Source organism: Grus americana, chromosome 7 (genome assembly GCF_028858705.1).
Source record: "Grus americana isolate bGruAme1 chromosome 7, bGruAme1.mat, whole genome shotgun sequence".
In the NCBI taxonomy this organism is placed as follows: Eukaryota; Metazoa; Chordata; class Aves; order Gruiformes; family Gruidae; genus Grus; species Grus americana.
In genome coordinates, this window is record NC_072858.1 from 3,291,356 (window position 1) to 3,319,353 (window position 27,998).

The window sequence follows — 27,998 nt, forward strand, 5'->3', positions numbered from 1 at the left end:
ACACCATGCAAGAGAGACTGCACTCCTAAGAATATCTATTTACTCGCTATCTAACCAGTGTCTGGAAAAGTGTTATTGGATAACAGTGCTGTACTGGATGTGCCTCAGCAACAGTAAGAAACACCCTGAGGTATCACACAACACATCCTCATCACTGGTTACCTAAAAAGAAGACTTGAGAGACTGGTTAGTTTGGTGGAAGAAAAAAATAAAAGACAATCTAAGCCATCAGGAGTTACCTGCTTAATTCATTCTACTAAGATCCATTTAAGTGCTAATCATCACAGAACCGTAAGATACTAACCACATCCTTCTTGTAAAGCACTTCCAGGATGTTACTCAGCAACTGGCAGCAAGCCTCCAAATCTTCTTGTCTTTCCAAGTGATACTTCAGCTGATCTGTCATTGTTGGCAGCAAGATTTCCCTGCAGTCTGCACACAAAACATAAGGTTACATACGCAGCTTTAAATAACTTCATAGCCAATCAGCTTCAGTGCTTACATAAGATTAAAAAATTAGGAAAAAGAATATAACTTCCAGATTTCCAGTCACCTGCTTTTCAACCCAAACCATAAAAACCTGGAAAAGTTATGAGCAAATGAAAATGAAGTCATTAGGTTAAGAACGCTTGGACAAGCACTACCCACCCACCCCAGGCTAAGTACCTGAGTAGTCTCACTGATGTTAACTGCCCGTGCTTGAAAACATTGATCACCTGGACCTACCCAGTGCCATCACACAGCATTACACAAAGCATTACGTACAAGCTCAGCATCACACTTGCTCGACTGGCTGAGTGTTGGCCAGGTATATTAAGCTTCCTTTACCTTACCTGCACTGGTTCCCAATGCAGCATCGCCTAAGTGTACAAACAGGATTCCCTGAGATGTATGGAGAGAGGCAGAGCGGGGTACATCTGCCTTCTGCATGGTGGCATCAAAAGCAGGGAACAACAACAAAAATTCTTTAGCCTCCCCCGTTCCCAGCCCCCAAACAAATCCATGCCCAAAGGAGGGGAACTGGTTATTCTCGCTCATTAGAGCCCGACTTACGCAGGAAACAATAACAGTGACTAAATTACACAGCGTATGTACCATCAGCATAGTACTAAAACATATTTGGGGCGTAAGGGAAAGGAGAGCAGGAAGGGGCAAGGAGGAATTAAGAGCATTTTGGTATTCTTCCACCTCCTCTAAATAATATTGCAGAAGAGGAACAGGACAAACATGAGACTTTCCCAGCTACGTTACGTGACTAGATACCAGTTCCCAAGTCCCTTTCCCTCCCGATCTGCCCAACTACCTGATGTACGTATGGAAGAAGGTACGAGCTCTTCTTTGCCCAAAGGAAGAAGCGCTATGTCTCTATGCTAAAAGGGCTGAATCACCAAGCTGGCAGGCAGCTTTTTCTCGGGAAAGTCACACGCATAAAGACAGACAGAAAGCAGCACAGCTCTGCATGTATATACAGGTGAGCCAAGTATCTTGAAAAACAATAGTTACCGCTAAGAAATGTTTATTTTCCTGACAGATGGACACACACTATCACAATGTGGGTCACTCCAAAAAATTGTCTTTGTACTATAGAATCTACCTGGCAGATGATCTCTGAAAACACAACTGAAGAATTCACTTTGTCAAATGCTACATTGGCTGCTGGCCCATGAGATCTCTAATTATACAGTACCTGGGAAAATATGGATGAAGCTCTTGACAGCCACACAAAAGATATAACACACTTGACATGTTTTTTTAGTGATATTGCCCAAATTGCTTGGACTTGATGGCATATGGATGACTCACAAGAGGAGGCTTCATGGCAGTCCTTAATGACTATATCATTGCTTAGAGATTATTTCACACAAAAGCTGAAGTCCCTGGAACATTCAGAAATGCTCATGAGCACTCAATTAAGTCTTTATTTAAGAGAATTCTAAATAGTTCTGGACCAGTGAGCATCACCAACCCAACATCAAGAGCGCGAATAACATACAGACCACAACAGAAGGCACAAGACTAAAAAAATGAAAACTGGAGATTAATCTCAGTTAAGAGGGGATGACCCCATAATGCAATGTGAAAGCACTTATTTAGGGTAACGTAACGCTTTCCTGAAAAGCCAAGAGACCAATAGCTCACAGTAACGCTTTCAACACTAGGAAGCCTCCTCTTGGTAGCAGTAGAGTCCTACTCAACAGGAGAAGCTCCTTCTGCAACCAAACATGCCCTTTATCAACACACATTTGGTCTCTGTCCTTTTGCAGTGGACGCAACTGGCACCGAGCAGCAGTCAGGATTGGCAGGAGTTAGAGTGAGCAAGTTGGTGCTCAGAACCTACAGCAAATACCAGTAGCTCAAAGGATGACGAAGATCTGCATCACCAAAAGATGGTGACCCTGGCTTTGATTAATTCAGAATTAATTACCTTTACTGGCCTCAACTTTTGCTGAAGAGGGGTCCAGAGACAGAACACGCACCTCCACCCTCGGCTGGTTCCTAGTGATTCCCGTCAGTATTTAGGAGATGCCGCAGGCCGGGTGCCAAGGCGTCAGTGCTGTAGAAGGTACCAGTGATCAGAGTACCCAATTGCACTGCGTGGGCCCCACGCAGGCACCAACTTCAAAATGCCTCCAGAGCAAAAACTGAGGCTCAGCTGACAGTCTGCTGGAGACGTGCATGGGATGGACAAGGCAGTATCACCAGTGCTAAAATATGCACTGCAGGGACCAGAAAAAAATGACAGCTAGGAAGCAAAGAAGTGCCAAGGACAAAGAAATCGATACATGCTTATGGCATTGTGTTTGGTCTCGCAATGGAAAACTTGATACGGGCATTACAAACTCGGTGCCAAGGTGAAAATTACTCTCCTCTGATGAGTCTCAGTGATAAGGATGGGCCTAAGAGGACTTGCTTTTGCCACAAAAAAAAAAAAAAAAAAGAGAGAAGGAAACCAGATGGATGAGACAAAGATGGATTTCACAGGGACACAGTCTCTGCCCAAAGTCTGCCTGAAGCCTTCAGCCAGTGCTGCAAGGTCCAACTGCAACAACTTGAACTACTCTTTGCGGCTCCTTCAGGACTCCCAGGCCATCGGTGACCACAGCCTTCCGTCTCCTACAGAGCAGGAAAGTCACAGGAGGAGCAGCCCCACAAACTCGTCCCTACGGCAAGATACACGGCACAAAGGCTGGAATCCTGCTCTCACAAACTGCACAATGGGGAAAAATAAAAGTCACCGACAAAAAATAATCAAGAAAAACTGTGCTAGATTGCAGAATAGAGAGCATTCCATCTCAACAAGATGTTAGAGAGGAACTGAAACAGCAGCATCCTCATCCTGCCTTCTAAGCTCACACATGGAGGATGAGAAAAAGCAGTATATAAGCACACCCAACCTCTAGTAGTTCAAAAGAAATATTCTTCAGTCTCAAGTGACTCACATAAGTACATGTTCACTAGGAATGCACAAGTGGGCTCTCATTCAAAGAAAGTACTTTGAAGAGTTAGTTTCTTCAATGCAGAGTTTTTTTATTTAATTGCTTCTTGGTCATTTAGCCTCCAGCTTCATAGCTCAAGGAGGAGAAAAACCATGGTGCATTTGTTGAAATTTTTGCTTCCTGAAACAGACATTAAACCCTGCAATGTATTTACACGGGGAAATACACCTAACCATGACTTCATCACATCCTCTCATATTCATTTCCACTAGGTAGCAGAGAATTAGATTACGAAAGATCCAATATAAAAAAAGATCTGGTAACAGAGAAACCTCTTCATCATAAGTTCCCATTACTTGTTTACAATTATATTATCCTAAATCTATACAGATATTAGAAGTGAAAGGAGGTGGTGATCTCTGCGAAAAAAATGGATCAACAGGATTGACCTCACTGAAAGAGCTCATTTACCAGGATGCTCATTAAATGATCTAAAGCTATTTATACAAAAATGAAGTCTCCAAACTGCCCTAGTATGGTAGACAATGATGTATGTGCATTTAAAGTAATAGCTTGCTGTAACACATTTCAAATGCATCACCTTAGCTAAAAAAAAACCCACACCCCAAAAAACCCCAAAATAAATCACAGCACCCTTCTGAATAGAAGAAAGAAATTCTGAGTGAAGATCCAGCCCTTACATAATAAAGAAGGTTTTCCTGGTGCTGAATAGCCATGTATTTTGTATAATCACCATTTCACATTTGCTTTAAACTTCTGCCTCTGAACTGCTCCAGCCCTTGACCACTCACTCCTACCCCAAAAAATATTCCCTCCCTGCTCAAGTACTAGACTGTTCTTATGTGACAGGAATCACTAGATGGATGCAGGTCAAAATTGACTACTAATTTTCCATATAAATTTCAACCCCATGAATGTCCTACTAGTTCATCTCAATCTGTTTGTCCCAGAGATGCTTTGTGATTGGAGCCTTGTGCCTCCACATTTGTGAAACCTCAGCATACGTTGTTACGTTAGGTTTTGACTAACTTGGAAAGAAAAGAGCAGATTAAGAAAAAACCCACAAAACAGTGGTGTAGCACACTCCTTTCGCCAAACGCAGGGAAGAGAAAGAACCCTGACGCCCAGTTGCTAAGCACTCCAGCAAAGGCATATGAACGTGCCTTTGTAAAGCCTGCGAGGTGAATCAATCTTTAATAACTTCAAAAGGTCCCTAATTAGAGGTCTGAAAATGTTTCGTGTCCCTGTTAAGCCCCACTAGTAGAGAACGGTCAAAGATCAATTTAATATCTGCAAGCATGCAAAAGGCAAGAATCGCAGCTAAGTCACCTTTGAGTTAGATTGTCTCTAATCAATAGGGAAGGTACTCAAGTTGAATTTCTGAGAAAGGAAAAACTAATTGATTTGTCATACTACTTCATTTGGAATTACACAACCTATACAAAAGACTGAGTTCCCTTGGGTAGACTTGACAATACTCCTCAGTTACCACCTTACGAGCTCTCTGCCTTCCTCAACAACAACTTGTGAACATCTGCCGTTTGGTTTGTAGCTGTTGCAGGTTTTAGAACATGGAAGGTTAAAAAAAAAAAAAAAAAAAAAGCATCGAGGTGTGCTAGGTACTTAATTAAAAGATCCAGATTCTTCCCAGACTTTTAAAAGTAAATTAACAGACAAACTACGTCTATAAACCAACAACAAACCCCACAGCCGAAGGAACTGTGCAAGCACCAACACTGTGAAATCTTTCTAAAGATTACTTGGCCCTCAAATTACCGATGGAACTTTTACGCTAGGAAAGAAATACTGATATAGAGCTTACTTTGAAGCAGGCAAAAAGGAATAAATATTGCCAATAGGAAAGACAAAAGCTATGTCTAAAATCAAAAGGGTACTTCAGAACACTCAGCACCTGACAGGTCATAAAATTATATTTACATACTGGGATGATTTTTACATATTTTTCCTTTCTCTTGCAGTTTTTAAGACAGGAGTAGCACATAGCTGGCCCTCCCTGATGAGAGGGGCCCTGTGCTGCTGGAGAACCTTCGCTGCAAAGTCGCTTCCAGTAGACGCCATCCGGTAGACTGACATCTCTGTCCCGTCAGACTGCAGTCACACAACACAGCCCAGCTTCCCTTTGAACTGAAGCAGAAACACCTACTGAAACAATTCCATCATTTTAAGGTTTTCCAGATACCTCTACTAAAATACAAGAGCTAGAAGGCAGCAAAATGCAAGGATGGAACCCACCACCACACACAAATATCTCTCTATATTTTAACAAATCTAGTATTATGGTAATATGCTCCATGACGAGATAAGATTGTAAGTGCACCCTTTTCTATAAACTGTTTTGAAAAACACTGGGTTGATCAACTGTATCTTGATTACTTCGAAGTACAGAAGAGGAAAGGTTAACCTTCATCAGCCCACCTGTCACAAACACCTCCCAGCCCTGATTAATGGGCAACCTTGATAAATCTATAGTCTATAACATTAGTCTCCTGCTCAAAAGCCAGCTCTGAAGATAGCTCATGAGTATGATGCACAATGATTACAGACAACAATAATTCGACATCTGTTCTCTACCGCACAAGTCCAACCCACGATGATTAATGTCACAGGAATGTGCGGTGAGAATATTAATCTTTATAAAAGGATGCTCAGGAGGCATTATCAACTTATGAGCATCCAAGCAAAGACTTCAAATGAAACACTGACACAGGAACTATGTTGAAGCTAAATACACGCAATAAATTTTTGTCAATTGAAAAACATTTCATTTGGAGGGACGCTGACAAATGCATTTCTTTATTTTATGGTTCGTTTAGTTAATGTGGCCAAAAAAAGAAAACCGATGCTTAGTAACCTCGCTTCCGCTACACAGCGTGGAGACAAAGATTGTAACTTTAGTCATAATTAAACAATAAGAACTCTTACAAATGCTATATGCTGTTTACTAATATTTAATAGACTAACAATTTCCTAACAGAGAAATAACTACATTTCCTAAGAATACAGCAGCTACACAGCTCACTTGGTAATTAGCTGGAAGTCATTTGTAAAACAAAGCAACAGAGAATACAAACAACTCTATGGGACAAAACACATCAGATAAATCACTATTTATGTAAAACCAAAATTTTGAAGCTTGCAAGGATACAGCGCTTCACTTAACTACCAACCGTAAGTACTCACGCATTTAGAACTGCAAAGATGCATTAGGTTATTCTAAAACTGTTCCACACTGATTTTTAAATTCATACTTATATTTGGACATGCTCTTACAGAAGACGTCTACCACACAGAATTGTCTCAGGTGTTAATCTAAAGAAATGCTTCCCTTGTTTTGGGGTTTGAGGTGGGGGGGTTTGGAGGGGAGAGGGATGTGAAATGAAGAGATGCAGGGTTGGTCTCAATCAAAAGTTTGCTGCTTTAAACAGATCAAAAAGGGTTTGTGGGCACCGTAACAGATCTGTGTAGGTTACTGTGGTAGGGGTAGTAAGTATTACTTATTTATACATGTATTTACTTATATAAGGTCATATACAGTTATTTATATAAATTATATATTCATATGGCATGTATAAGAACATGTTGATGTACCTACATCCTCATTGAACAAGATGTACACGTATTTGTCTGAACTAATACATTTAAAGCTCTATTCAACTCTCAAAATCAAGTAACTCTCTGAATCAGACGTTAATCACTGACAATTTAAAACGCTTTACTGCATGCAGAGAAGTTGCATCCCAGTCAGCACAGATGAACACCAGGGTGTTCAAAGACCCTATAGAGGAAAATTCAAATTTTTTTGCCAAAGCCATAATAGATTATTGATACAAACGTGGAGGGGAAAAAAGGCAGATCATCTAAGATGTACAAAACAGGCCTTGAACTGGACGACTGTAGCCCCTGGGAAGGGGCAGAAGCAAGCTGTCCTTACATCAGCAGGGAACCAACGGGAAAATCTTTCCTCCTTAGTGGTATTTGAATACTTGTTGTTTCAAGGACAGAAAGTAGAAGCATGAAGATCTGCTACAGATTCAGGCTATACAGAGAGATGATTTCTACTTGTTGGCCTCTGTAAATAACCATAAGCTTGGAAAAATACGCTCCTTGAAGTCACCTAGCTATTATTCTCCTATATAAACAAATGACACATACAAACTCTGCTTAACATTGCTTTGACTGACTAGCTACACACTGATTTTTCCTTTTCCCTTCGGTATAAGGGCTCACTTATGAGCCACTGCTAGGACAAACCCACCAGAACATAAGGAGTGTACAGGATTTTCCTGCCGGGGCCGAAGAAAGCTTACTAAAAATAAGTACAAGTTCCGCAAAGGAGAAAACTTAACCTTGAATTTCAGAAGGAAATATATAACTGGCAAACAACGTGTCCAGAAAAGAAGTGAACAAATTTAAAAACTGTATTTCACATTCTTTTTTAGAGGCATACAAACCACAATACCATAGTACGTTCTCATCCAAGGTCTCAAACTCTTCAGATTTCGTGAAGACCACTGAACCATCCATCACTCCAGTACCGTTCTTCAAGCACGATGCTTTAGCAAACTGTTTCACACACCCACCCTCTCACCCTGAAATCCTTCAAGCTTCACAAATTCATGTATTTTGAATTTTAATTCCTCTGGAGACACAAATAAATCTTCCTTGACCTCTCAGAGCACAGAATTAGAGAATTTTTCTCTAACAGAAATATACTGATGAAATGCTGTTTGATTTTCTGCACATTTTTCAGTTTTCCATCAATTCCACAATCCTGTACTGCATATTGCTTTTAGAAAAGAAAATCTCATTTCTGAAATATGATACTGGATTAGTTGGATACTTATATGAAAGTATTGCCTATCAGTTAAAAAAATATTGAATAAACGAGGAGGAGGAGAGGCAGTGGAACTACCTTCGGCAATAAGAACTCAAACCCACAGAGCAAAGAAAAATCTAAATTTAACAAAGGCTATGGCTACAAGTTTAATTTATTTTCAAGTGAATTTTAGTGTTTATGAAAGTTTCCCAGCACAACTGCTTCTCCAGACACAAGCTTTACAGAGAATTACCAGTGGCAAGAGAAGCTTTTAAGATGATGCTTTTATCAACACACACAAAACCCACATACATATATATAAAAAAATATATATAAAAATGATGAGTGGCAATCCTCAGGGGTCGGTATTGGGACTGGCACTGTTTGACATCTTTGTTGGCAACACGGACAGTGGGATCGCGTACCAACAACACCAAGCTGTGTGGTGTGGTCGACACGCTGGAGGGAAGGGATGCCGTCCAGAGGGACCTGGACAGGCTGCAGAGCCGGGCCCGTGCGAACCACATGAAGTTCAACAAGGCCAAGTGCAAGGTCCTGCACGTGGGTCGGCGCAATCCCAAGCATGACTACAGGCTGGGCAGGGAACGGATGGAGAGCAGCCCTGAGGAGAAGGACTTGGGGGTGTTGGTTGATAAAAAGCTCAACATGAGCCGGCAGTGTGCGCTGGCAGCCCAGAAAGCCAACCGTGTCCTGGGCTGCATCAAAAGCCAGCAGGTCAATGATGATTCTGCCCCTCTACTCTGCTCTGGTGAGACCTCCCCTGCAGTACTGCGTCCAGCTCTGGAGTCCCCAGTACAAGACAGACATGGAGCTGTTGGAGAGAGTCCAGAGGAGGCCACGAAGCTGATCAGAGGGCTGGAGCACCTCTCCTATGAGGACAGGCTGAGAGAGCTGGGGTTGTTCAGCCTGGAGAAGAGAAGGCTCCGCGGAGACCTTAGAGCACCTTCCAGTACCTGAAGAGGCTACAGGAAAGCTGGAGAAGGACTGATGACAAGGGCAGGGAGCAACAGGACAAGGGGGAACAGGCTTAAGATGAGGAGGGGAGATTTATATGAGATATTAAGAAGAAATTCTTCCCTGTGAGGGTGGTGAGGCCCTGGCACAGGTTGCCCAGAGAAGCTGTGGCTGCCCCTGGCTCCCTGGCAGTGTTCAAGGCCAGGCTGGATGGGGCTTTGGGCAACCTGGGCTAGTGGAGGGTGTCCCTGCCCATGGCAGGGGGGTTGGAACTAGATGGGCTGGGAGGTCCCTTCCAATCCAAACGTCACAGATAACCATGGAGAAGAGAGAGATGTGGACGCTAACAGAGCCTGCAGGAAGCAGCACAGCCCCATCACTGCTGCACTGAACTCTGCGAGTCCTGCCCAGTACCAGGCTCCATCCCCTCGTGCACAGCACTGCTCCGGCACAGCTGAGCTGCAGCGGGGTGACACGAGCGTCCCGTGCAGTCTGTGCCACACGTGCCAGGCTGGGCAGCACTAGCAGCCCATACGTGCCTTGCATCTCCGTTACAGCTCCATTGAAGCAAGTTAGATTTAAGACATTCTTAACAGCCAGTGACATGAAAACACCTGGTTAGGAGCTTCCTGATAAGATCCAAAAGCCATTAAGTAGTGCTGTTCTGTCAGCAAAACTGGACTGAGTTCAGATTAATGACCCTGCTATTAAAACCGATTCATTTAAGTTTCTTAGTGGCTCTGCAAGAGAGTAACGTTAGACTATACCATTCACTGCAACTCAAATGGCTGAGAGTTAGGTTTTAAAAACAAACCAGTCATGCACAATTTCTCCTTCCACCTTTGAAAATCAAGTTGGTTGAACAGGGGAAGTCAAAGATTAATACAGAAAATACATGATATGCCAGTACAATCTTCCTTAGGAGTCCTTCTGTAAGCATCATTTCTTGTTTTATCTGAGTTATCTCACTTTCCTCCTATCCAGGACAGTCAAGTATAATACCTTGTATCACTGACTTGTGCCCCAAAGACCATGCAACCTAAAAGCAGCCAAGAGAAGGAAAAATTACTAAAAAGACAGAGCGCTATGTATGAATGAAGGAAAGATGTAACACTTGATGTATGTATCTTAAAAAGCAAGCTTTAAAATGGTCTCAGGGAGAGACATTTTACCCAAGCCCCAACACCAGCAACTTCATCTGCATTCCTCTTTTTTATTCCTGCAAACCTTGCAATTAAGAATACGTAAGACTGCGTCACTCATTTGGCATGGCTCATAAGGGCTGAATAATTTCAAAAGATCTCAAAAGTGAAGCAAGTGGACTTGCTGGTGCAGTATGTGGTGACATGGCTGGCGGACTCTGGTTTTTTTAGAGATTTATTCTTATTTCATCACCATCTGTAACTGCAGGAAATAAGTTTAACCTGTGTTACGACTTGTTGCTCCAGGGTGACTGTAACTGTACTGAATGCTTCCTTATGGAAAAGCTCTATCTCTTTCCTGAAAGGTTCAGAGTCTCCAGGATCTCTATCTTCCAGTCTTAATTCTCATTAGGGTTTTTTTTAAACCAATACTTAAGGTTTAAACTTGCATGTAACACGTATCATGTAGACTCAATAATTTTACATGTATTTGTTATAAATCATAAACTTGGAGAATAACCTTACTGCACGTTCAGTCTAAATAAAAAGTGCTATCAAAATGTAAAATTAGTAAGAAAATGCCAAGTGGAAAGAAAGACTGACAGGTAGGACTTAATTGCACAGTTGTTAGTGCCAGATCCATGCAATACCCCATCTTCGAGCAGTGTCGCTGAACTGCACCAGGTGCAAAAGCACAAAGTTTTGTGAAATTAAGGAGCATAACAGACTGCTACACAGATTGCATTGGCTTTATACTTATTTTTGCTAACTAGAAGAAAATAAAAGTTACTAGGATCCAGCAAAAGTTACATCGCTGTGGTTAGACATTACCTGATCTGATGTAAGATCTGCCAATGCAAAGCCAATCAACCAAGAACATTTTTGTTTAATTGGAACCAGAAAAGTTCGTTCTATCAGCACTTTGCATCACGTGGTCCTAGCATTTTTGATCTGACAGAAGAATCCTTTGAAATTTCCCTTATCATTGAACCATTGCCTATTTGCTCCCTCATTAACTTCCGACAGCCCATAAACACTTAGTTTAACCTGCAGTCATTCAGAAAAAGAATAAAATGCTTCACCTCAAATGAAGAAGTCTGTGAGACAAGTGCTCGAACTTACCTTTCACTGGCCCACTAATGGAAGAGGGAAGTAAGAAAGCAAGAAAGCATGGATGAATGGCACACACTAAAAGCTGTTTCACTTCAGCTAGGGGACAGCTTAAGGGGAGAGAACAACAGTTTGGAAAGAAAGGACATCAAAAACTTCCATTCTCTCCATAGAACTTCACCGAGCACAAAAGCTGAATTCATCATTTTTGATAAAATATATCATACTTATAGTTATAATGCTGGACGCTTAGTGCCCTTTTAAAATTAAAAATTACAAGTTTTTGCTTTCACTTTTTGATGATCTATAACCTGCAGTAAGTGTCAATTAGCATTTCCTCACTTATTTTAAATCTTCTTGTCCTTCTAATGGAACAACCTTAATTGGTTACAACCTCTACCGCACTGGGCAGCAAGGACAAACCTTGCACTAGCAGAGGTCTGGAGACAATGAATAATGCGACAATTTAGTGGTTGCAAAGGTCCTGCTTACCGTGCTGCGTGAAGAGGTCACTGTGAACTATTTCTATCAAGCAGTATAGCTTCTGGATGGTGAGCCGGCTCACAGGAACGTTTAGGATGAATTCAGTAAAGAGTTTGCTACGTACAAAGGGACAAGTAAAAGATAAATTAATCTCTCTCCAAAATACATTAAAAAAATCCAATAGCACAGAACAAGATAAACAACTACATACTTTTAGACAAGCAAACTCTTTTTTTTTTTCCCAGATGTAAGAGTTAGACAGGAATTTCAGAGAAATGTAAATCGTCTTTAATACGTCTCTTGAGTTTTTTGCGTCTCTTCTTTTGCCCTCTCCCTTTTATCGCAGTTTTACACTCTTTCCCAATGTTTCATTTAAGGTTTTAGATTTCAAATTTCAGTTGTCTGTGCTATTGTCCCTTTACTTCAGTCATCACATACCATTAATGCAATAATACGTGACCATATAAGCCAAAAATAAAAAAGCGGTAATTCATGTTACAAGCTTTCACCAACAAAAAAAACAACCCAGAAGCACACCCATTTTAGGATGATAAGGTAACATTAGTACCTCATCAGCTGAGCTCCCTCATAATACAGGTTTTTAAAAGACTTTGCACTAATTCTGCATCGCTTCTGAAAATGTTGGAGTTTTTTGTTTTTTCCTATTAAGCCTTCACTTCTACGTATTATTCAATCTCAATTTAAATTATCTAAGTAACAGAAAAACTGCAGTGTTTGGGGTAAAAGAGGCCAAACCCGGGTATTTTTTTATTTGGTATATTATCCCAGTACTTTTGCTATCACACATCAAAATTATGATTTAGTCCAGAAACTCTACAAAGATGTATTCCCTGGGCCCAGAGGAAGCAGAAGCGTACATGTAACAAGTTCACGGTAGAGGCAAGCAGAAACTAAATGCCAGGTTCCTCAGGCCATTGGAATGTTAGACTAAGATTATACTCATCTATTTTATTTCTACTTTATCTTTCTTTTCCTCGTTTTGACATATTAGAACATAGAAATGAAAACAGACAATATATAGAAGGGTTTGTGCAATCAAATTAGATAAAAAAGGGTTTTTTCAAATTAAACACCTTGTTACAGCACTGTGAAAGAGAAATTCATTTTTTTTTCTCTAAGTTAAAAGTTCTCCTGAAATACTAGTTTTGATTTGGTTTCTGTATATTTTTTTGTTTGTTCTAAAACATCTTCCTATCACCCCTCCTATTTACTAACAACATCCCTATGTTTACGAGCTACTGAAATGTCGATCCAGCAATTGGGTTCACTGAACAAAACCAGAGTTATTTACATTATATTTATACTTGAAAGAGTGAAGCATCAAGTATACAGCTTAAAAGTTTTGGTGTCAGTTGCCCGACTGATAATTCTTGCTTGATTGTATCCAACAAGACTGAAAGTTTGTCAAGGCATTTGTCAAACTTTGATGCCATAGTTGTTACTTTAAAAACAGGCTGTGTAGCCCTACAACTATTTGCAAGGGAAAAAAAAGGTAATAAAACCAAAGTGATAAAACATCTCGAGTGATCATATTTCATTGCCTCGGTATATATTTTTACATATGCGTGTGTGTGTATATATATGTAAAATAAAGATCTAGATAAAGTTCACACTACACATTTCATTAACTCTACTCACCTGAGTTCTTTTGGATCAAATACTAATTTCACATCGTTGACAATAGCTGGCAAGTATTTAAGTGCTGCCCCCTAAAAAAAATAAAAACAACAAATAAACAAGACTGAAATTTGTCTGTCTTTAAAGGCAATGCAAAGATTGTAAGAAGAGAATCACACAAGAGTAGGTTGTTTTGGCTTAACTAGTCTCTGCGGTTTGAGCTGAACCCCTCTGGCTTGCTCTTACCGTATTCTTTTGGGGTAAGTTACCTAACTGAAACTCAATGAAAAAGAAAGTTTCAGATTTAACAGATTCCCAGGAAGCTGGGAAAACTGACAACTCACACCAAAATTACAGACTTATAAGCTCCTTCCAAGATCTTGCAGAAACCTCTGGGTGAATCGGTACACAACACATAACTAAGTTATGTTCCTCTAATCACTGTTTCACCACCTTGTGCAGAGCTGGAGAAGCACCTTCTCCTCATCAGCCACGTTGGAGTTGTTTGGGTTTAATCTTCCCTCCACTACTTAAAAATGAAACAAAAATGCCCAATTGTCATTTTTCCCTGCAGTAAATTCTTAGTAGCCACTAACGAAACTGCAGTTCTTTAATCCCTCTCGAACTTGCAGTTGTCACTCCATTTCACAGTACGTAATGAAAGGATTTGGAAGATACAAACAGATGTTTAATATTTAAACTATTTGTAGTAATTTTAACTAATTTTGTCTTTCCATTTCTTAGTAACAATTGGTAGTTATTTATTTCTAGAGCAGACATTCTCTTACAGACATCAAGAGCAAAAATCCAGCAATTAAAAATTACTGCCCAGCAATTTCATGCACTCATGCCAGAATACACTTTGGGTTAGACAATAGTAAATGGACCTTGAGTAAAACCGCAGATAAAAATCACTTAGTCTACACAAACAGTAATTTCAATCAGATAAAGTTGGAGGGTTTTTTTCTTCATTTGCGAATGGATTTAAATGCCCTATTTCAAAGAAGAGATGAGAAAACGTTCTACTCTTAACCTAAGGCAAAAGTTTTTGGTTTTACTCTTAATCTTATTACCTCACACACACACAATTTTTACTCAGGTTCCTCAAGTTCTTGCATCCACTGAGCACCAGACTAGAAAAAAACCCACAGTAATTCAAATAGAAACCACAACAGCCAGACTTATTTTGCCTACCTTTGCATTTTATTGATAATATCAAACGATTTGATTACAGATATATTTTTGCCTCCAAAGGAGGGAACGATTCATTCCCCATATAAGGCATTTCTGTTTGCAGGTTTAATGCTTAGAATTTGCGGTTTCCATCAGTGAGAACACCACATGCTCCTTATCCTTTTGAATAAGGAAGACAAGCCCTTATACTTTTCTTTTTTTTTTTTTAAATCAATTTTTTTCTAGCCTGAAATCCATGACGCGACAAGTGATTATACTATACAACTCCACGGTCAGAGGAATTCAAGAGACAGAAAATTTCTATTTAGCAGTAGTTGTTAATAGTAGGAAGAGCCACGGGGAAGCAGACTCGAGGAGTTATTGCCTCGTAGGTATGTACAAAACCACTTGTCTATTTTCAAACAACTACACTTCCCTGCCACAACCCTCGTGATTTTAAATCAAATTCCACCGTTCTTGAATGCACGAGGTCAATTGTTTGATTACAGTCGCAAGGGACATCTCGGTCCAAGTTGTTAAGCAAAAAAGTGAGGGGGGGGAAAAGTTTAGAATCCACTATCAATCAAATACTTTGACTTTCCAACTAAAAATACAAGTACCGTTAATGATTAATACATACTATTTTAGAGCAAAGTTCAGGTATATTATACAGTCTAATTATTTTAATTAAAAATCATTTGCATATCTTTGGATAAGATTAGCAGAGGTATCAGCAATACAAAATACATCTTTTCTTGAATAATGTATGAAGCAGTTATTAATTTACATATTTCTCAATAAAAATGCAGATTAAAGTGATTTTGGTTAGCTGCTTTAAAAAAAAAATATATCCATGTCCAAACCCATACCCAAAAGCACAAATTCAGGCAATTCTTTTCTCTAGACTATAAGGGATTATTGGATTCTTCAGGAATTTTAGAAGCTTTGTTATTCCAGCATGTAGACAAGTGGCTGCAAGCGAGCACTGAATATAGCCCTCCATCCTGGAGGAAAATTCTAGGCTACAACAGCCAAACAAATTTCTAGTTAAATATCACATTATTGAAACTTAAGTGCACGCTACTCTAATCTTCAAATCAGCTCATATATTCTTCTGCAAGGTAAATATACAAATTTATTTTTCACTGAATATTCATTATTACAGAAATATTGCCAACACAGAGAACAAAACATATCAGGTGAGACTGTTACAGCACGTGTTCAATTCTGTTCTCAAATTCAGTCTATCAACTAGAATTGAGTAAACGCTCAACATTTCCAACCAATATTTGCTCAAATAAAAGAAAAAAAAAAAGGTATATTTCCACAGCATTGATGCTATTTAGTGTTTGCTATTCATTAAAAAAAAGTTGTGATTTTTTCACAGGCTGAAACATTCACAGAAACAGCAGAAAACTGGGAAAAACAAGAAGAAAACAAAAAGTTTTGAATTCAAAAGCCGCTAACAGGCTCTGCTTCTACAGAATGAACTCCTCAGGAGAGAAAGAAACCTGCCAACTAACTTGTAGGAGCCAGTGGGGGAAGTTCGCCAGCGCTTACTGACCACTTCACAAGAGCAAAAGCCAAACGTGTCAATGCGTTAGATGCAAATTTCAGAGTATTCCAGTTTTTAGTCATAGTCCATTTAAACTGTCAAGCTCGATCATCAAACATTTCCACGTATGCTTAAAGGACTACTTACATGCTCAGAAATCAAGCTCATAACTGTAATTATGCAAATAGTCCCATTATGTACACGCTTATGTGTTTTGATGGATGAGGACTCTAATGACCAGTTATAAACCGCAGCCATCGCTGTGTTTTTATTTGCTTATCATTCAAATGCATGTAGCAATAAATGTTTAGTAACACATACTAAAAAAGAGCTTGCATTTTATATCGTGAATTAAAATTTCACACTGTGCTGGTACAATCATTAAAATTAACACTTTAATGGCTTAAATGAAGTACTATCAGGTGAAACTATTTACAACATCAATTTAAAGCCTGTAGTTACAACAATTATCAGCCATTTAGGTTCTACTTTATGGACAAACCGATTAAATTTTAATATCTTAAAATTTAAAGAAAATTGTGGAAGTCTATTTCCCAATTTCCGATCTCAACCGACTCAATTATATGACAGACAGTATGATCAGACAAGTAGGCTCTGCAGCCCCATGATTAAATCTGCATAAACCAAAACTCTACTAAAATAACTTTTTGTTGATATCAACCCTCATAACAGGGCCGCTCTCACTACAGATTTTACTCTGTTAGAAGCTGCAGCTGAAAGTAGATCTTTTGTTTGCAGTAGCACAATTGCAATGCTAGTTATTCCCAGGATACTGGAATACATAAGCGAGGAATATTAAATTCAGCAGATAAAAAGCCTGTTCTCATCTTTTCATATAACATCGAAAAGAAAAAAAAAACCACAAGCAAGCAATCTGTTTTGGATTTTTTCCATTGAAAGAAATAAGCTAGATTACTTTCCACTCCTCATCAGCACTGGACAAAAGTTCAAATTCCTCACCTCTGCAAGAAGTACATGGGAAACTAAATCAAAGTCTTAATTTCACAGTTACACAGTGATCCTCAAGATACTTGGAAATTCAAAAACAGCAGTAGAGAAAACAATAATGCAGAATCTTAATTCTTTGAGTTTTAATCAAACAGGTTTTTGCAATAATTGCCACGTGATCACATTAGATATACATACAAAGCTGGAAATACCAGTCTCACATACTTAGGCAATAATTATGCACAGTTTCAAGCTGGGCTGCAATAAAAATTTTACTGCCCAAAGGGGCTTCTCCTTTGTGGAAAACAAGTGACAGATTATTACTACCCTTATTAAGTTACAAAATCATTCATTTAAAGTAATATAAAGCACACAAATAAACTAGCAAAGGGGAAGAATAAAAAGGAGAGAAAGCAGAAACAAGACAGTGCATCATATGAATAATGGATATATTTTCCCTGTTACTGCGTTAAACTTCCTTGTATGCTCCTGTTATATTGACTGTAGGGTATTACTGGAATTTTTTTTTCCTGGGATGTGATTCACATGCGAGTCAAGGATCGGCATGACATCAACAAGTGCATGTCAGCCAGAGAGCTCACTCAAAACAGCTCTCAGTATCGTGCCTCATCCCTTCCTTCTCCCTTTCCCTACCACACGCAACCATACCCACAGCTGTGCATTTACACAAAAAGGTGTTTATTTCCCCTTTATGAATACCATAGCCATGTATAAAAGCTATTACACCACAGCCAAAGTACATACTTAGGAAAAGAACCAGTAACCAACACTTATTACATGAACCAGCTGCCAACACGACCTATTGAACAGCTCAGTTGATGAGCGTAGCCCTTCAAGGATACCCTTCTAAACTATAAAAAAAGGCAATTAAGTACACGAAGAAATAAAACTCACTAAGTGAAAATAATAAGGTCCAGAAAAGTCAAAGCTTTCCCTTAAATAGACTAAATTAACCAATAATTGATGGTCACAGTTCTCTGCACAGCCAATACAGAGGACGAAATTCCTAGGCTTCATTGTTCCACACAGTAATTGCAACTTATTCCCTAAATCATCACAACCATCTCTTTATCTAGGGCAGTCATCCTTTGCAACCTTTAAGATAAATTAATTGATGCGCTTATAATGACTTAACAGCTAATTGTACTTTCCTAAACTTCTTTAGAGGTAGCAGCTAAATAACACAGGGGGAGTTTCATGCCAAAGAAACAAATTCCGTGATGGCCTGTATTAAAGATCAGTTGGGGGAAAAAACCCCATCAGATATGGTAAGAAGGTCAGAACAGACAAGACCAAGTGCAACAGAGGCGTTATTTCTAGCGGTGGTCCCTCTGAACATCAGTGAAGGGTCCATTGCAGTGCCCACGCTGCCATGGCTCTTTCTTATGCCTGATGGTTCATTTCAGGACAGGTTTAATGAGACAAGAATGGGTAAGGAATGGGACCTACCAGGAGAAAAACCAGAACACTCCTCAGATCTGAAAGTTCAAGAAGTTTCTATGACTAAAAATTGATCCTAAGCCAGCAATTTAGAAAGCACTTTATTCTGAAATGAACTTTCTGTGCAACTTGTGGGGAAAAAAAAAACCTCAAACCCCAAAAAAACTGTTAGAGCACTTGGACACTTCATAAAATAAGAGCAAGTTTCATTTATTTTTTGGAACAACAAAAAGAATCCCCAAAACCCCAACCCCTAAAATTACCTGGAGGAGCTGCCTTACAGAAAAGTTCCTGAGTTTTTCACTTCTTCGTGAAGACAGGCACATATCAGCAGTCTTCCCAGAAAGAGGTGGGAGGGCAGATACACATCTTTCTTCATGTCGTTAGGTAAATGTGAGCACCTCAGCTTTAAGTTTTGAGGCTCCCAGCAGACCCAGGCAATCTGAATCCCTCTTCGCTCCTAAAGGTTTTCTCTCGGACACAGTGTAAGCCTGTCCTCTGACCCCAGCTCCCTTCAAGCCCTCCCTACTTTTAAGTTGGGAAAAGACAAAAGACAGACTAACACTTCAAGGTTTGCAGAAACGGACTCCACTGAGGAGTCAGCTGGAGTTGGCTCCATTCCTGGAAAGCAGCATTACCTTAAGCATTCGGTCACCAATGCCCAAAGTCATCTAGTCCACCTTTTGAGAAGCCACGTAGATTATCATTTCAAACACTGCCAATCCAAGGTAATAGCAAACCATGCAGAACACGTCTACACAGAAGCGCCTATGCTCAGAAACACGGTGAAGAAGCATTACAAGATCAGTACAATTACAGCATATTTCATATGTCATTTGAAGACGTATCTTAAATATGTCACATTGCAGTCTGTGCGTTCAAGCAAGCACTGCTTGTAAGCATCTCCATTACTTTGTCACGTCTGGTAGCCATTAGTATATCCAAAGGCTTGTGGAATAAGAAAAATTATACTCTCCTAACACAAAAATTCTATTTTACCACAATTGAACTACCACACTGATGTACTAACACAAAGTTAGACTAGAAGGCAACCAAAACTATGGCACCATATTGCACCGTAGCATCCTTCTACCACTCCACAGAAAGTAAATTGTCTGCAGAAACACTTCATTGTCACACCAAAGCATGCTAAAATAAGATAGGGTAGCCTTGCTAAGTGCCTTAAAGTCATGTCTGATATAATTCTGGATAACAGAGATAAACAATGGGAGTTTTATTAATGCAGTTTTGTTTAGTACACAGTTGAGAGTATTGAGCAATCTCTTCATTAATACAAAACAGAAATTACTACCGTGAAAATAACACTGGTCACTGGTAAATGAAAACAAAGCAGTACAGGTTACAGCAAAGCAGTCTTGCAACAACAGAAAATTTTAACTTTTATTCCATTCCTGGGTTTATACTGACAAGGAAAGTCAAAAAAAATCCCAAAACAACACAGTAATAAAAGCTTCTTTGCAGACACAGTTTAAGAAAACTGTAATACTGACTTAAGGATGTCATTAGACTGAGCAAATGACGTTTGCAAATTATTAAACAAAAAGTATTCTGAATAGTATACTACAGGTTTTGTCTAGCAATTAAGTTGATTTCTTTGTACTACATAAAAGCAAAAACATCTAATTTAAAGATGTCCTTTTCAAAGTCATTCATTTCAAACAGAACACCTCGTCTCAAATTTAAGCATAAAATCTCTTTGCCAAATACAGTATATTCTTATGAACTCTTTTGTTTGATGAGGCAATAAATTTGTTTTACCTGACTCAATTTGTACATGATTTTAATGACAATTTTCATCTTTTGTGTCATTCAACACAAAGCACCTACCTTCTACACAAGCATCCTCCCAGATGCCATTCTACGAAACTCATCAACCCAGCCAAATTAAGCCCCGTCAGCAGCTGGATAAAACAATTTCCAGGAAGGCCTAAACACTATTTTTGAATTGTCCCAGTCTACAGCAGCCATTCGTTCCAAATCACAACTGAAGTAGCGCCACTGGCACAAAATTTGGTGTGAAATAGCACAAAGCAGGATCACAAGGAAAGCGGCACTGCACTTTTTCCAGAGTTTATGGTACTTGTTGCCAGTGTAACAACAGACTTTCCCATATAGGTTCTAAAAGACAAAGAAACCTCAGTCCATGGTTGCATTTTGTTACTCAACTAATTTTAAGTGATGGTTATAAAGTATTCAGGCTGCTGGAAAAGCCCTGCAGACGAATGCAGTCTCTTTTGTTTTCTTCCAAAGTACCTCAGCATCTTGTAATGTATTTTCCTGTCTTCATTTAAATACTTTTCTGTGGCTTTAGCAATAAATGCTTAATATTAGAGTAGGAAAAAGTATGGTACAGATACTGAGAAATATGCATCATGTGTTAAAAGTGACAAGGATTATTAGAAAACCACACACACAAGAGAATTCACATTAGTGGAGCATTATCGTCTTCCGCCCTGGCTCTCTGTGGTCACATTACAGGATAATTTTATATACACACCTACTTTATCAAGATCATTTAAAGCACAGAGAACTAACTCTGCTACCAGCCTATCTTTTTTCAGTCATCCAGAACAGCAGTACAAAGTCACGCATAACAGCAAACATTAGAGCAAACTGCAAGAACCCTGCTGAGAATAGTTCAGCTCCCTCACACAAACACAGCCTAAATCAGACAGTTCTCATAAATTCGATGCAGCTGGCTCAACTGCCCTTGTTTCAAAGAGATGCAAGAATAAATTACTAGGAAACATTTGCATTTTTATCTAAACTCGAAACGTCATGCTAGGCTTCAGCTGAGCTCACACTTAAACAGTAAAAGGTTAAGGAAATAATTATCATGCACCAATTAGCAGAAAATAGAAATAAAATCAGGAAAGCTCACTACGCTTGTTATCCATTAAAAATATGTATATGCACCAAATGCTGCACACCCTATTTAATCAAGTAATTCCTAAAATCAAACTGATACTTGAAAAACAAAGTTTAATCTCTCTGCATCTCAAACTGCAGCCCACTACCACTCATCATGCAAGAAAATATTTTGTTAGTAAGAGGATGGCCAAAACATCTGTCAGCTCAAGTCACTGAATTTCCCTCTCCAGTTTGGACAACAGCACACCTTAAAAAAAAACCAAACAAAAAAAAAAATCAAGCATAAAAGGCAGTCTGCCTCTGCTGCAGTCAACACACACACACAAGAACCACCTCAGTTATATTTAAAGTAACTAACTGTGAAAAACAAACTCTGCATTGTTTTCAACACTGTAATCTATACCATACTAGCTGTCCGAACTCACAGGATTGAATAGCTGTTCAAATTCAAACCTATAGGATTGACTGCTGCTGCCTTTACAGACTAGGATGAGTATGTTCCTAATTCATTTTTACACCTAATGTTTTGATTGCAACACATCTGAATCCACTGAGAGCTATAAATGCTAGTAAAGCTCTGCTCAGATTGTGCTCTAAGAATATATGGATTTTTATCTATTTACTGTAAAAATACATAACTGAAGCACCACAAATTCAAAATAAACTTTTAATAATGTTTTAAATTGTTTTTTGCAACACTAAAAGCTCACAAAAGCAAACAGACCTTTATGCTCTGAAAAAAAAAAAAAAAAATACCGTTTTTTCCATGCATATACTAAGCCAGCCACTACAAACATCTGCATTAAGGACTGGGTGACCAGTTCTTTGGCCACAACGTGACCACTGACTGGACTGACACAGCAGGGCCAGCACTGGGGTCACCTTCAGAGCCCCCTCCTCTGAAGCAGTGAAAGACAGACCGCTGACAGCAACATGCCTCTCCCTAATTCCAGGCCAACCTCAAGGCTTCTTGGAGGACCTTGTGCAGAAGACCAGGCTGACGCCCTTCTCAGCCGTCAGACCGGGAGTCAAAGCATCCTCAGCGATGCAAAGCCTGACGTTGGTGCAGCAGAGGATTTTGCAGACAGACAGGGCTTTCGCTCTTTAGTTTGTTGGGTTTTTTTCCTTAAGTCTTGAGAAAAACTTAATGCTGTGTGCAGTTATACCTACTTGCAGGCAGCAAAACTGCTAAGTACCACTTCTAACATGCCCTCCACAGAAAATATTCTTAATTGTGTTTCCTTAAAGGCTGAAACTGAACTCAGGTTTGCAAAGCAGCCACATACACAAATTTTCCCCTACCCTAAGACATTTTTAATGACCATAATCCTAAAAGAGGTACAAATTCAAAGTCTCTTTTTGTGCTTTACAACCTTAAATCCTTGTACAATTCATACGGTGTTCTTTTGAAGACACTTTTTTTTTAAAAATGTACCAAAAGCCTTGGAAAAAATCAAACAAAAAAAAAAGAGGGCAATTTAAATGCAAAACATTAAGTAACTGAAGATCTGAGCTAGTCAGAAACAGCTCGTCAGCTTCGACAAGGACATAAATATTTGAATAGATAAAGAGTAATTCTTGCTAAGAATTACTGCAGTCATTCATTCTCCACTGCACAGTGTCAGCTTGAAGGCTACCCTCTTAACAAATAGGCTGAGTGGGAAAAAAAAAAATAAATCAGTATAGCCAGCCCAAAGAGAAAAGTTGTGAACATTTCAGAAAAACTTTCCAGTGGCAGTTCTGCTTCATGTTGATAAACTATCAAGACAGATTACAATTTTTGCAAGAAGAAATAGAAATATTCAAATGTATGAATTAAGAATCTGTCTCTTTTAAAGTGAAGCACCTTAATTTTCTATGTCGGTCTTTTCAACTTCTTATCTCTCCAAACAGACTTATTTTGTATACACTTATTTAGTTTTCCCCGATATATATTAAGAACAGTAAAAAATCCTGAAACTGCTACAGTTAGATCTGCTGATCTTAACTGCACAACACAGGGACCTAGCAACTTATCTGCCGACTTTCATTAGGTTTCTACAAAACTTCAGCAGAGTATCCAACAGCACAAGAAACGGTCTCTGCGTCACACTAATAGTTTGTGTAGCCCAGCACGTGTCTCCAACTGTGGCCACAGGAAATGCCATTGACAGTTTCTGTGGTCCATTCCCCTCCTGGCTCCCCAGCACCCTTCAGAGGCTGCATCTCCACCCGTTCTTTCAGAACATCTACGGACCTATGGTCTATAAGTCTGCCTAACCTCTTTCTGGGCCTGCTGACACTGTCTGCCTCTATAACGCCTTGTGACAGCAAGCTTCAGACATGAAAAATATTTCTTTACTTGTTTTAAACTAATCTCCTGCTGATGTCCATGAGTGCATCCTCTTTCTTGTACCGTGGGATTTGGTACAGAAGAGTTTCACCGATGTTTGCCTGGCAGGAAGGTGCACCATTCCCAACTCCGGTTCTCCGTACCCCGTAACTATGTCCTGAGGTACACAGACCAGAACAGCTCCTGGCACGCAAGATGCAGATGCACCAAGGGTATCTAACCACAAAATGACAGCCCTGCCACCTTCTCATTACCCCTCTGACACCCAACACCCTGTCACTTCTTCGCCTGCCACTGCACAGGGAACCGATGACCCTGCAGAGCTGTCAATTATGACTCCAAGGCATCCTCCCCAAAATGCAGCTGCCAGCTTCAAGTCGACCATCAGACAGGGATTAATTTACTCTTCCTGAGATGCACTGCCTTACATTTGTCTACCTTGAAGCTCACCTTTCAGCCCACTCCATTTTGTGAGGTCCTTCTGACGCTCCCCACCACTCACATGGTACTCCAGATCACTGATAAAGATGCTGAATGAAGCCTGTCATGTCATGACCACTTCACCAGTTACTGACACCTTCCCAGGACTTCAAACAGCTTTGTCAGGCAGATTCACAGAAGCCATCCTCACACGCTCTCAAAAAAAAAAAATCCCACATTTATCCACCTATTTAATAATTTCATTCTTTGTAACAGAACCACACATTTCAAGGTACTGAAAAAACTGTAGTGCTTCAGTGGGTACTTGAACATAATAAAAGTGATCTCACAAGCTGCAAAAAGCCAATACCAACAATTATGTATTCTAAGAGCTAAGTAATTAAGAGTCCAAAGGAGATGAAAGCAATGAATAGTGAATGAAGGTTGTCAAGGCTTCAGAAAGGCATCCACAAGCACACTTCTCGGACAGCCCCGCACTGGCTCATCTGTCAATGCTTCATCTCCCAGCACACTTCACGTAGCCAAATGCAGAGAGCAGATATGCTCTACCCAAGTTTGCAGAGATGTGGATGTGGAACAATGCATAGACCAGGACAGACACTGCTGTAGTGTGATGTCTCTAGCCTTTGCTAGGAAGCTTGTCGTCTTTTCCTGCATCTCAGGTGAGGACAACCACATCTATCTTTTTTGCGGTATTTTTAATTTATTTTTTTTTTCCAAGGCATAAATTGTTGAAAAAGAAAAAAGCTCATATTCATCTGCCTTCCTGAAGCAGGCCTCACAAATGGGAAAATAAATCTTACATTCAATCCTCGTATCTGAAAATATCCTATTTGTAAAACACCAGATAGCACACTCTGAGTCACCGACTCAAACTTACCAATTTCCATTCAGGATAGATGCTTTGTCAATGGAAAGAAAATACAGCTTTCTTGAAGCATGTAATATCCCTATTTTGTTATCAGATGATAGTCTCAGTCTCTCTGCCTAAAATATTCAAACTCGGCAGCTTTATCCCCACTATCTATTTTTGCTGTGTGCTCAGCATGGTATTACTAGTCTAAGACCTGCATGCACTCAGCTACAAAGGTCCGGTGTCTTTGACTTTGGTGTTTTCCCGCTGTACTTTTCCAGCTCCCTTCAAGAGGAACCTCTTGCACTGGCACAGTACTTTGCCACTGTCTGTCTTTGCCTGCCAGCTGCTATAAAAAAAATTTCCTCTAATGCACAACCACTGCACATCTGAGCAGGAGGAGTCATACTGTCAAACTGTCCCCAAATTCAACCCCAGTTCTTACCCACTTTCTGATCATCGTCTTTCAACTGATTCAGAATGGCTAGGTCAAGAGTTACGTCCTTTTATAAATTTTCTATTCAGAATCACAAGGAGAACTTCAAGCTGTAGCTTATCAAACACGTGTTTGAGACAGTCTCTGTACCTTTCCACGGTGAAAGAGATTTACTAACGGAACACGAGACCGGTATTGGTACCATGACCTCAGACTCCTCTGGATACAAAAATCTACCAGTCCTGTAATTCAATGCTTCTGCTCTGCAATATCAATGGCCACGTTCATTTGAGGTAACTCCCAATTCCATGAGCCAGCCAATGCTACCCAAAGTAGCTACCATTTAAAGAAGAGGGGTGAGGGGTGAAGTTTGCAGTCTGACTTGCTACTGATTTTCCATTAAAAGCATGTACTAGGGCTTAAGATACTATACTGAAGTTCCTGAACAGCCTGGGATATAAACAAGTGCATAAGAATACAAGGATCTACGTTGCCATCAGCATCTTGAAGATAATGCCTCAAAACCACCTTTAAAGTTAAGGTTATAGAAGTTAAATAAGGTAAACATCACTTACCCCCTAAGTTCTCTTAAAAACAAAAGCGAGATATTTGCAGCAATGTACATAAACTTACTTGTTTGAAGCAGATTCTTTATATAGTCACAAACCCTTCATTAGAAGCACTAAGAACGAACCACGTCTGAGGTAAAATATGCTTTTGGGGACAAACACAAGCATACGCTTCATCAGCTGCCTAGCTGTGGTTTAGGATGCAAAAGTAAAGCCAAGATAGAGACCTGTGAAGTACATACCTTCACTATGACAGTTTGATCAGAGATGCTGCTCATCATCTCATTGATGGACTTAAAGAGCTGCAGCAGAGATTCCCTGAAGTCTGCTTCTCCTTTGTTTTCATAAAGTCTGAAAAATAATTCGGTTTCATAAGCACAATCCAACCAAAATGGAAATGCATTTTGAAAAAAACTGATCATATTTCAGATGACAATGGGTTGCATTACTTTTTTTTTTTTTTTAAGTTCAAGAATCTCTACAAGTTTTTTCACTGAACCAAGAATTTTCTTTCACAAAAAACCAAAGACAAGACAGACTGACTGGGCAGGGCCAGCAGGAACAACAGATATTTATTCTGAAGCTTCCTATGCAAAGTGCCACATTCAGTATTGTTTTTTACGCCTTCAAGTCATGGCGAATCCCTCAGCGGTGACCCAGTTCCACATGCCCACGCAGCAGTGGGACAGAGTCCCTTCACCCCGCACAAGAGCTAGCAGATGTCTGGGAGGACCGATGCCAAGCAGCTCTCTGATGAGGAAGCCAGAAAGCATCCAGACAACTTGCCAGCAATCATTAAAATCTACCAATGGCCTAAGGTCAGTGACTTTAAACTCTGTGAAAGAGAAAGCCTATCAACCCACTATTTGCTTAAAAAACAACACCCTTTTTTTCCATGGGAAGCGAGCACTAAAGTTAAAATGTATTTCACCTCTAATTTCTGGCTCGCTAACGCTAAACTAGTTAAGGCTCTGTTTCATCAGTACAGCTGCCGCAGAAGAACAACTAATCCACAACTAAAGCCCACAGGGCAGGTCCCTCTGCCTTCAGGCAGGAGTTTTGAGAGCTGATCTGCCCAAAGGAACCCCTCCCTCTCTCTGCCAGATGCTTTCAGGGGGATAAAAGCTGCCCTCAGATGCCTGAGCAACACCAAAGGCAAAAAATATATAGCCAAGCTGAAGACCTTGGTCCACTGGTTCAATACAGCACAGGAATGAATGTTCCTGAAACTCTCTTGAATATTTTAAATGCAGAATGATCTCTGCTTCAGGTGTAGGATGAGATAATTCTCACTACGAAATGAAAAGGGAGGGGGAAAAGACCACCAGCTCCACATAAATCCTTTAAAATTCTTTTCTTCCCTTCGGCAATATGCACAACTCGCCTACGTAAGGGCTGCTGGAAATACATTTCTCGAACCTCAGCTATACAGACTTAACATGACCCCAGGAAAGGGAAAAAAAAAAAAAAAAAAAAAAAAAAGAGGATCAGTGCTTGAAAGAAGCCCAGGAAAATCTGGCATCCAGGTCAAACCTAGACAGGGGTGTTTATAAACATCAGGTGGGGCTTCTTCCCGAACTAAAACGCCATGCTTACCCGGTTGGTTTGATTGCCTCCAAGAGCCTCATCCAACAGCAACGGGGCTTCCAAAGCCCTCCTTGGCTCCTCTAGCTC

The 27,998-nt window shown here is 39.9% G+C and overlaps 1 protein-coding gene across 2 annotated transcripts in view; it reads right to left on the reverse strand.

Moving 5' to 3' along the window:
- Positions 1–27,998, reverse strand: part of DOCK1 (dedicator of cytokinesis 1) — a 309,905-nt gene that overhangs the window by 213,693 nt on the left and 68,214 nt on the right. For both annotated transcript variants that reach the window (XM_054831423.1, XM_054831422.1), the window contains exons 23-26: positions 26,567–26,675; positions 13,665–13,735; positions 12,015–12,121; positions 305–432 (exon numbers count right to left, since the gene is read on the reverse strand). In XM_054831423.1, coding sequence (XP_054687398.1) covers positions 305–432; positions 12,015–12,121; positions 13,665–13,735; positions 26,567–26,675 — 415 coding nt within the window. The remainder of the gene's footprint in view (positions 1–304; positions 433–12,014; positions 12,122–13,664; positions 13,736–26,566; positions 26,676–27,998) is intronic.